The sequence below is a fragment of the Nanorana parkeri genome, unplaced genomic scaffold (assembly GCF_000935625.1).
Source record: "Nanorana parkeri isolate BGI_ZX_2015 unplaced genomic scaffold, ASM93562v1 scaffold329, whole genome shotgun sequence".
Classification (NCBI taxonomy): Eukaryota; Metazoa; Chordata; class Amphibia; order Anura; family Dicroglossidae; genus Nanorana; species Nanorana parkeri.
The window spans coordinates 529,382-541,243 of NW_017306597.1; the positions used below are offsets into that span (position 1 = coordinate 529,382).

Here is an 11,862-nt window from a genome sequence, read left to right on the forward strand (position 1 = left end):
ACATACAGTATATGTATTTCAGTTGTCTTGATGTATTCTTTAAAGAGACTCGTCAATTCCAATTCAGAGCAAAGTGTCAGAGTCTCTTAATAGCCCACCCCACACAATTACACTTACCTTCACTGCGCTGTTCTACCATTCTAGTAGTAAAACCCTGTGTAAGCTCCATGTCTGATGGTTTTGGAAATTACACAAGGTTGATGACTTCATCCTTCTCACTTGAAAGTGTCCAGGCCTGACCATTACCCATGAAGCTGAGCACTAGCAGGTATTTTGCTTTGGCTCTGATTAAGCAACAGGGAAGGGGGGAGGGGGGGGGGTAAATGAGTGTAAAGGATCAGGGCAAAGCCTAGTGAGGAATCTTATCACTTTGCCCTTATTGGGCAAAAAAAGACAATCTCTTTCAGGTAATGGCATAGTTACCCACAATGGGCCCCACCAATCAGTGAGTCCCTAAACAGACAGACTTACCAGCTGGTGAAATTTATAGCTGGCATCTAAACACTTGATTGGTTGCCATACACTGCAAATACACTTTAATAAATAAGGTCCCAGGCCATTTGTGCCAAAGGAAAGGTACAAGAGATAGTGGACGTAATATAAAGTAATAGACATAAATATAAATGTTGGTTTGTCACGTAGCACTGTAAAATAAATTTTGCTCAATGTCTGTAAAGAAATGCCAATATCTTTCTGGTATTCTAAAAGTCAAACAACACAAGATTTTCTTTCTATTCAAATATTTTTTGTCCTTTTTAATTTTACATACATTTTGCATCCTCTAATAAGACACGATACAAAAGAATTCTGTATAACTTAGACAACATAATCAATAGACACCGAAAAAATAAAAACGAGAACTCCGCAAGATCCACCTTGGGAACAAAGGTGGCACAGAGTGGTGATCGGAAATAAGATACACACTACTCAACTGGGCAGGATCTGGCTCCACATCCGGTCAGGACATAAAAAACAAATTAAATAAACGTGCCCCCGTCCAAAGTTCATAGGGTGGATGTCTTGAAGCTGGACTCTCTGCCGGAGGAAGATGGCAACACACCATACCCATCTCCCAAGTCTTCTAAATGTCAGGACACACATTCCCTTTTACTGTAGTACTCGCACACTCCATTCAGAAAAAAACGTTAGCACTCAGGCTCCATGGCGATAGGCATCTCTGTGCCACAATTTGGAAGCGCTGGTTAGACTGGAAAGGGCTGTAGGCAAACAATTGTTCGATACATAGAGATGTAAGATCATTCTTTTTTTTTCCTGTAGTGTAGAATTTCTCCTTGGAGAACATATCTGGAAATGTCCCATTCTGAGCCAGATACCCCATCATAATGTCAATGGTGGAGATGTTTCTTGAAGAGAGATCTGTAGTTCCTAGGATGCCATGCTTTGTATGGCTATTTGGGCCCTCATCTTCTGAAGACCGGTTTCTCTAGATTATTCATCACTGATATGTCCCAGCATGCTTCGTACAATATGTTCCTTCACTGTTCATGGGAATGGTCTAGAATGAGATATTCGGGAGGCAATCCTTACTCTTGAGATGCCACTTTCCGATGGCATGAGTTCTTTAAAAAAATTCCCCCGCATAAAAGTGCTAAGTACAGCTGAATAAAGCTGAAATACAGTAGGGGGGAGAGAGGTGTGGAGATTTTGTAATAGACTGTGTAGTGTGAATAAATCCTTCCACTGACCCCTATTTCTTGCTTCACGTTCTGCACCCATATCGCGGAAGAACCCCAGACCGCAAATTCTAGCATGTCACTTGCCTCCTACTGATGTAATAATTAACTATTTAGGGATTTCATCATATTTATAATTAACTATTTAGGGATTTCATCATATTTATATACTTATCAGATCAGACAGTTTTATTCTGGAAATGTATGTTAGCCTAAAGGCTCTTACTGTGTATCCTCATTTGGCTCTTTGTGCCATTTTTCTCAAGTGGCCCTCAAAGTATAGCTAAAGCCATATTTTAAAATTCTGAATAGGGTAAGAGAGGGTTAAAACCCCTGTGTCTCATTAGGGAGATTTGCTTCACTTCCTGTCCCATAGCCACAACAGGAAGCAAGAGGATATCTTTTCAATGTGAAGGAAATCCCCTCTTAGGCAGCTATCATGGGAACAACTGTCCCCATTAGAAGATTTCCCCTCTATTCTTGTTCTGGTTTCATTTTACTTTCTTTGCCGGTTACATTGGTGATCAGGGTCAATCTCTCTAATGAGGCCACAAACAGCAATAGAAAGGGTCTAACCCTTCACCACTCCAAATCTAAAATAAAAAAAGTTTTGCCTTTAGTTATACTTTAAAATCAGATATCCCAGATGCCTGCACGTCACTTTTGCTCTTCAGTAGAGTGTCAATGGGACTTCCGAAATCTATGGTGTTATGTGATGAAATTACCAACCATGGTTGCTGGCCACTGTTTCGGGATCTGATGCCTGCCGCATTTACTCTTCATTATTGGCAAGTAAACCTGCCTATGAACATGATAGGCCAACCCTAAAGGACAGCATGGTCAGGGCTAGCCCCAGTTACCAGGAAGCTTGGTCAGTAATTGTTTTATAGAGAGAACCAGATTTTGGGGTCCAGGACACTCTTGCGGGGGAGCAGAGGTGTCAGCATTGCCTGTTGTTTACAGTGAGTACCATTTTAGATTTTGTTCACCCCAACAGGTTTGCTTGAGACTTTCTATGTATTTGTCTAATGATATGTAGTATTTTATGTGTTCAATATATCTGAAAAAAAATCTAATTTTGGGAAGAATGTAGTGTTATAAGAATAGAATAAGCCAAAATATAGCCCAACACTGAGATCAGTTACTGTCTACAAACCGACTTATTATACGAAGCCATCTGCAGACTACCCTACAACCATATAAGCCTTTCTTTTATAGGGGTCCTAAACTGCACACTGGCAGGCATTTCAATAAGGCAGTGCAAGGAGTAATAAGGATGTACAAAGTAGATTAGGCCGTAGGAACCAATCCTCAATCTATTAACTAATGTCACTGTACAAAACTGAAATCTGATTGGATGCTTTAAGTTACTGTACTTTGTAGGTCATCATTGCTCGTCACACCGTCCTACTAAACATGTCCATCAGAAAAGTACAGGAAGCTGGTGGTTGGTTGCTGAGTGCCTTTATTCCCCCTCCACTAGAGCAGAGGAGCCCAACCCTGTGTATAGAGTTCCAAAAGACAGTGTACAGTCCTAAATAATGCCAACTGTCTGCTCCCAGGAGAATGGAATAAATATCTGATGATCTGGGGCACCCAAACTTTGTGCATTTCAGGCTTTAAAAAAAAGGATGCAAAAACTGAAGAGCCAAAAGAATTATGGTATAATGGTACATGAGCTGTTCTTCATATTCCTATTATTATTGCATTTAAGGAAATGTAAATCTTTAAAGGAAAACTAAAATGTAATATATTGCAGCTTACCATTCCTTAGTTGTGGTGGCTGCTTTAGCTTTCATTTTTCAGATGAAGAACATTTCCAGCAAGTATAGAAAATAGCTGTTGATCTTGCCAAAAATGTTGTGTGTCTGCCACTTCCTGTGAGCTGAGCCAGCAGCAAAATCAATATTATCTTTCTTATGCAAACTACTACTCCCCAGCCCCCATGTAACAGAGATGAACAAAGACAGACATGAACGAAGTCCAGCCTGAGCGCCAACCATGGCTTCCTCCACAGATACGGCAGAGGAGTGAGTGTAAACCCCCAGGAAGGATGTCATCTCAGGATTACCAGAGACAATAAAGGAGAAAAGAATCTAATGCAGCCACCTCATCTAAGGACTAATAAGCTGCAATATATTACATTTTTGTTCTTAGTCACACTTTAATTGCTCTTTTCTAACTTCAGTACTAACTGGACACTGTATGATTTTCTGCGTTACACACAGGTCTGAATTTAGGTACACCTACTACAGGTAAGAGGTCTCCCTTGCATATTTAATAACAGTAATGAAGCTGTAATAGTTTGGAATTTTGCTTTGCTATCTGTATTAAGCCTGAAATGTCACACAATATGTGTTGGTCACAGATTGGGAATGCATATTGAGAACTCCCTATAGGTGCTTATGCACAAGAGTCCTAAATTAGCTGAAATTATACTGCTATAGAGCACAATTGCTGCTTTGTCAGAAACCATTATTACAGCTCTACAAGAGCCGGCAGCTAAAGGTTCCTTTCACTTGGAAATGGTTGAAGACAGCGAGTCAGGGGCCTCACCTCCCATTCCTAAACTACATTTCCCATTATTCTATGTTCAGCACCATATGTTCCATTCAGTCTAAGAGATCTGATGGCTTTTGATTTGCCGTAAAACAATGAAGTAGCTAGTAAATCTTGAATAGTCTACTCAGGTGCAGAATCACATTGAAATTCCTATGTACTGAACATTAAATTTACAGTTACTCCGACCTGTTATTTGATATGTTTTATGAATGTCAAAATGAACATTTTTAACTTGTGGATGAAAATACTAAGAATGATATATTGATAAACCTTGTTAGCAAGGGATGTGTACCAGTAATAAATATTTAATCAGGTCCATCCCTAAGCATATTTACATAACTCAGGCCAAAGCGTGTAGTGCATTACTTCTATAGGACCCTATTACGTGAAATGCTCAGTCTATCGGAAAATCTGTTGAGCGCATGGTGAAGAGTCCCCTTTTTAGGGCTATACCCACCAACAGTCACATGTTATACAAATTCAATAAGACAGTGTTCTGTACAATACTATGTGCAGTGTGCATTGCACATGGATATACACAGCTCTGTACATGCATATACACCCAGCCCTTATCTAGATGCCCTGATCTTTAGAGCAGGCATTCCGTATACAGAGCTCTCCCTGAAAAATATGTTCCCTCTCCCTTAGTGCAGTAACTAATCCTAATTAGTGTCTCTTATGTAAGCCTTTAAGGAAAAAAAATAAATGCACTCAACCATATAACCACCTCAATTATCGTGATTTTTTTTTTCTTATCTCTTGCATATCAGCTAGTTGAAATGACCCAGATGCACAGTTGTAAGGGGGTGGAGGGTACAATGAGCAGTGTGTGTATGCATTACAGGAATGGAGCCAAGTGACAGAGGTGACTCAGGTGCCTGGCAATAGTTTCATAAAATAAATAATTTCTGTAAATTAAAAAAAAAAAATGTATATATATATTTATATATATATATATAAAATCTCACAATGCATGATGCAGCAAACAGTTGGTCTAACCTCACCCTGAAAAATGCATTTACGGAATCATTTTTTTTTTTGTTCCTATATTTTTTGGGGGGTTACATTTAGAGGAACATACGCTTTAAAGCGCAGCAAGATTATGACAAGGAGTCTGAAGATGGGGCCTAGAATGTCTCTCCTAATATGATTCTTGTAAGAATATTGCAATCACATCCCTGTAATCAGCGGAGCGTGGAGAGAGCTTCCTCCTCCGCTAATATGCTCCCTTCTACATGATGAGTAATCATGTCCTATTAAACAGCGGTACAGGCTGAGGGAACTCAACTATACAAGTGTAATGAAGCCAGCATTCTCTGAGGACAGATTAGCTCCAAGTGATTTGACACATAGCATCATTGGAGCCTCAAACCTGACAAACTCAGTGCCTGCGTGTGATTTATGTGGAGCAGTGCTTGTCAGATGAGAGCAGAGCCTAAGTGTTCTGCTGGGGTAGAGGTGAAATGTGCACATAACTGACAGCTCTCTACCTCCCTTCTTTTTTTTTTATTATTCCTGCCTCCCAAAATGCCAGTGAAAGCTCATTCTCTTCTCCCCCTTGTTCTGCACTCAGTGCTTTTACACCTCCCATGTCATTCCTGACTCCTCCCCTTGCGGTGCGAGGAGTGAGCGGTGCTCGAGTCTGTCTCCTTTCCGTATGATTTTTTTTTGTTAGATTAGGGTGGGCATGAGGCCTCCACCTCCCGCATTGCTGTTGTTGTTGCGGTTGGTTTTTCGGGAGAGGTTTGGCGTGGCCATAAGCACAAACTGTTCATCGGGGCAGCCATATTGCATTAGGAGCTCTCGCACCTCAGGGGTGACAGCTTGCTTGGCATACGCTAACGCTGTGTTCCCATGGATGTCCCGCGCCATCACATCCACACCGTACTGGGGGGAAAGAACAAAACAAACATTTTTTTTTAAATGTATACATGAAACAAGGTTATTAATGCTATGAACTATGAATGCACAATGTATGCGTCTTACTAGTACACAATGAAAGCGTTTCGCCTATCGTATACAAATATCTTGACTGTATATATTACCTTGTTAAGCTGCATAATTTGGTTCTAACTATGGTTTTGCTCACTTTTTTAAGGCAAGTAAGTTTATGCACAGAAGAAAAAACCCGAAACTGGCCGAATAAACAGCCTACTTTAGACCCTTCCTGAGAACTATGTAGCAGAAGGTCCTGCCTGATTGGATACATATTGAATGGACTGTTAATGTAGGCCCTTACATTACACAATTTTGGTAAATCTTAAGCTCAGCACACGTTACAATCTGATTCTCAATCTCCTTTAGATCTAGGGCAAGGCTCTACCTGGTTGGATACAAATTGATTCGTATGTCCTCATATTACATAGTTTTGGTAGATTTAAAAGTTGATTGTATGGTGACATTGTAATGTGTATCTTGAGCCCTAAGGAGATTCTACAAGCTGACTGCAATGTTTATGGCCAACTTGACTGATCCATAATCTGATCAGTTCGAAATTGAGACGGTATATGTGGCAAATAGTGGACATTATTTGATCACTTTCAATGGATTTTCTTGAGGCTGAATTGTAAAGGAAACATTCGAGTTGGGAACTATCTGATTTTATTTGATGGGGTTTCAGCCTGTGTAATACATCAGCCATTTCTTTTTAATAGCATCCCACGTGGCATGAATAAATACAAAATGACTGAATGAATATTTATCAAAAACAGTCAAAGCCAAGACTGTTTTTGCATCAAACTGGAAAAAATGACAAACACAGCCAGTCAATAGGAAATCCTTACAACACCATCAAAAATAAAAACATAAAAAGCATGGTTGATTTGTGCTTGGCCAGCTTTAGAGAATAGTCATCAGCTGTGTCATGGGACAGTTTTCTGCCAAGAATGATCACCCTGGGGTGACCACGGACATGATAACTCTCATCTGAAGAGCCTTCATCTAACGCCTTAATGTTATTTGATAAACAAAATGCAGTAGGAACTATAAGTTCAATTAGAAAGCATTGCTATAAATATTGGTATTGATACATCTTGATAAAATATGGCTTCAGTCTTCTTTATAACAACTAATCAGATGTTACTTTTTAATTTTCCAACCTGTACTACAAGTAGAACGTCTTGGATCTGGTTGGTTGCAGTGAGCAACACCGTCACTGAGCTGCCCTCCAGATTCTATGCATGTTCAGAGTTGTTGGATAGATACTATGGGTTCCTGTACTTTAGGATAACAAATGCCTGGTGTCAGGGAGTTACCATCACTTGAGCTGGATTTACACGGTTAGAATTGTATTCCCCATAAAATAGTTTTTGGAATGTTTGTTCGATCTTCTAATAGGCAATGGAGTCAAATTGACAATGTTTTTGAACAAAATCGAGGGAGCGGGATGGAAAATGTTTGAGTGAATGTGGCTTCAGTTCAGGAAACTTAATTTGTTCTGGAATCAAATGTTAAAGCCAAACACAATTTTGAATGACATTTGTCAAGTCTTTGATGGCTTTTTTGAATGTTCTGCCAACATATTTTATATGCACATTTGTACAAAAATCTACCAGTGTATGAAACCATCAAAAATACCCTAAAATGAAAAAGGCACTCTAAGCAAACCCAACGTCCCTGGGCTGTAGAGATGAATAGGACAGCCTCTGCCAAGCACCTTTAGAAACAATGGTAGCTTGAATATTTCTATCCTATGAGCTCCAGTCTGAAAAGCTTGAATACAGATCTTTAAGAATATCTAAAGCCAAAACCTTTTCATTTTAAGATTTCTGAATAGGGTAGGAAATAGTTACAACCTGTCAGATTTTTATTCTTCCCCTTGGGAAGACCTCCTGCTTTGGTGACAACTGTAAAATGTTGCATTTCCCATCACAGCAAAATGGTCACCAGGACGAAAAGAGGAAGAATCTCCTCAGCGGGGACAAGGAAAACTACAGTGGTTGTGACCCTGACTTGCTCTGTACAATTCTTATGTATAGCTACAGCTATTGTGACCTGACCATGTTTGACCTTAAACATTTTTGGAACATGAAACATGGTCAGAAAGGTACACTTAGCCTTTAACCCAAGGCCCATGAGGCCTTAAAGTACACCTCTCCTAAGAGAAATATAGAGATTGCCTTGGTCTCTTGTTCTGAAAATGATAGTTGCCTGATTGTCACACTAATGCCTTGGCTTCAATATTTTGAGTAACTGACCGGCAACAAATACAGAGATATGGAATCCATTTTCTTCAACTATCATGTGCTTGTTTGCATAATTTCCAGTAAAATGACAGCCTCAAAAATTCTCTCATAACAGCTTTACTTTAAGCTACAAATTGGCTGCATTTTTTTTTGGTGCAGATTTGCAAATCATAAAGGACATCTAACGGGCTGCTATGGACAACACCCCATGTTCTCATCATTACAGCTTGTATTCACTATAGGGACAATGCTATTTCACATTTGCAGTCTACCTGTTCTTCTATATATCAAGTACGGTCCATCTTGCGTTAGAGTGCCGATACCCATCTTTATGACAACACATCACAAACTTGTTTTATATTCTCTGTACTCACCCATATAAGCAGCTGCACAAGTACCACGCTGCCCTTGCGGCAGGCTAGATGCAAGGATGTACGTCTGTCCCCTTCTCCACAGGTTTCATTCACCTCCTCGCGGGAGCCATGAGCAAGGAGCAGGATCACTGTCCGCAGGTCCTCCTCCGCTGTGGCTCGCAGTAACTGCTGTCCTAAGGGCAGGTCTCGGCAGGAAAGGGGAGCCAAAAACAGCTTCTGTTCATATTTCGCACGGATCCAGCGTTCCTTCTCTTCCCTGATAAAAAAAACAAAAAACAACAGAACGAAAAACAAAAATTAAATTTGGATACATTTCAGAGATGCAAATACTGATGTGACACTACACAGTTATATTACATGAAGTGTAAAGTGCATGTAAAGGCAAAACTTTATTTATTTTTTTGGTGTAGGGAATGGTTAGACCCAATTTCAGGTTTATTTGCAGTGTATGGCTTCACTGGGGTCACCCTCCTATTTGTCCAGGTCTCACTATGGTGAGATTTCCTATCATTTCCTGTTGCATTGCCAGTAAGGGAAATAAAGTACTTTGGTAAGAGCCTGCTTTGTATAAGCAAGAAGTGTTTTGCAGCAATTGAGTAAAGCCAGTGTCTGAGGGCAGTCAGATTATACCCTTTAGCATCTATGGTTGTCTATAAAAAGAAACAGGTGCAAAATAATATTTAAAGAAATTCCTTTACTCACTGATTTCCACAAAATATAGTGATAGACACAGCTCTATGTTATGCAATGATGGGTTACTGCTGTTCCACAAAGCTTATCATGGGACATTTATGCCACTAATGCTACAGTGTGAGAACATATCTTTGCCCAGGTCAGTGAATACAAATGTTTTCAGAGCCATCAAATTTACACTGTATTCCCTTTTTACAGATAAAACTGGAATTTGTGGAACTTTCTATTTGGTGGCGGTCATGTATGAAGCCACTACGAGGCATGTGTCAATGCAATGTTGTTTTGCCACTAAAAAGTGTCCATCTTTCCCAATTCTGAAAGTTTGCAGATATACATACCGCTAAAGGTTTGGTCAAAGCTGTAGGGATATATAGGTATCAGAACCAACAACATTGGGGTTCTCTTGGCTGCTTAACCAGAAGAGTCATACATGTTTCCCCAATCTGTTCATACATTTTTATATCTATATTGTTCACTATATTGTCACATATAAATTGCACACAATTGTAGCATTGTACATTTTTTTCATTACCGGTTACAACTACACCCAGACACAGAATATCAGAAATCAATTTTGAGAAACTATTATTTGCGGAAAAGTTTGGCTTCACTCGTCAAGTAACTTAAAACACCCCCAAAGCTGAGCCATACACGTTAGTTTTTGGATTCAATCTGTTTTAAGATAGTGCCACCATTAACTTTCTTCAAACAGCACATCTTCAAAGCTTTTTTCCAACATCGGGCTCAGTCTTACATTACAGAACTACAATTCCTACCATGTTCCAGCAGTTGCGGTTTCCCTGTCACTATTTCTGCCTTCTGCCATTCAATTAATCATTTCTGTTCTAACAGTAGTCAATGGGCTAATCCTTTTCTCTGTTATTAGTGGAGCTCCTGCTGAGAAGGGAAGGCCTCTATGTCAAGACCCCTGGCTGTGTTTACACTTCTGGAGGTAATCTAGTGTCAGGTTAGCTTTAATCTGCTTCTAATCCTTCTGTGTAAACAGTTTCTCCAGAGAGTAAATCTGGATTATCCTTACACGGTTTCCTGTACATGCAGAGCGACCCAGGAGCGACCCCACAACTCCCCTGGCAAGGAATCACAATGAGCTGTTAGCACATCACACGGGAGCTATGGATACATTACAGGGCGCTGCAGGTGGGAAGGCCTGTGGGACAATCCAATAAAGGCCTTCAAAGGATTTCAAGTGTGTTCTTTCAAACTTTTACCTAAGTGAGGTGAATGAGCTGCCAGTTTTCCCTTAATCACATGTCATTAGACAATCAATTGCACAGGTAGATTGAAGAAACATTTGCTCTATTGTACAGCAGCCTTTATCTTATTCACAAAATCAAACCGGAGAAGGTACACAGGACCGCTACACAAAGAAAACTGCAACCCCCCAGGGTAGAAGCACCCAGTTTAACAGTTTTACCTTATAATTGCCTTTACGGAAGCAGAATTAGTATCCTTACTAGTGTACAGTGTAAGGCATTTCTGTGACAACAGGGGCGGGTGGAGAGGAATGACTTGGCTTGTATCTAGAGCTGCAGCTAACGATTATTTTCAAAATCGATTAGTTAGCCGATTATTAAGTTCGATTAATCGGTTAATCGGATAAACAATAAAATAAGTTTAAAAAAATGGCTCCAACAAAATACTTATAGGCCCCGCCAAACGCCACCTTAAGACCAAAGCCATTACCAAACGCTCGATGGCACCACAACGCGGGTGGTAACTTGCTGTGTATGTGCATTGCCAATTATTCCCAATGGCAACTCAACACACATGTACAGTGAAAAAGACCCCCCAAAAATGCACCTACACTAGACTGCTCCACAACACACACTTTGGGTGAATGCTTCCTGTATTCCGTGCAGTGCCAAAAAAAGAGGACGTGCAATTTTCATTCACCAAGGATGCTGATGACCCATTTCAAAATAATTTTCTGCCTTAACGCAACATCAACGCATGAAAATGTGCGCATCTTATGGTGTCACAATAATGCTGCTTACCTCCTTTCATGGTAATCACGCACATTTTGTTATAAAGCAGGTACAGTTCAATACATTATATTATTACGAATACTATTCAAAAACAAATAAGAGAACCACCCTGAGTGTGTGATATCCCATCATTTCTGATCAAGTATCACTGAAGTCATTTTGGTTGCATACTATGATGTGGTGGACAATGTAATTAGTGCAGCAAACCACAACATAGGTTGGTGTGCACAGTAAATCACTACATAGCAGTTTTAGTCCATTATGGATGGAAGTCATTGACTACATCTATTGTAAGTGCCGTTAGCGTTATTGAAGAAAGAGAGTGTTCATCCAAGTGAATTCTGCATGT

General features: G+C 40.0%; 1 protein-coding gene across 9 annotated transcripts in view; it reads right to left on the reverse strand.

Moving 5' to 3' along the window:
• Positions 1-4,449: 4,449 nt before the first annotated feature.
• The window catches only part of AGAP1 (ArfGAP with GTPase domain, ankyrin repeat and PH domain 1), a 382,012-nt gene continuing 374,599 nt past the window's right edge, over positions 4,450-11,862 (reverse strand). For all 9 annotated transcript variants that reach the window (XM_018558278.1, XM_018558280.1, XM_018558279.1 and 6 more), the window contains 2 exons: positions 8,815-9,070; positions 4,450-6,143 (listed from right to left, as the gene is read on the reverse strand). In XM_018558278.1, coding sequence (XP_018413780.1) covers positions 5,928-6,143; positions 8,815-9,070 — 472 coding nt within the window. In that variant the 3' untranslated portion in view covers positions 4,450-5,927. The remainder of the gene's footprint in view (positions 6,144-8,814; positions 9,071-11,862) is intronic.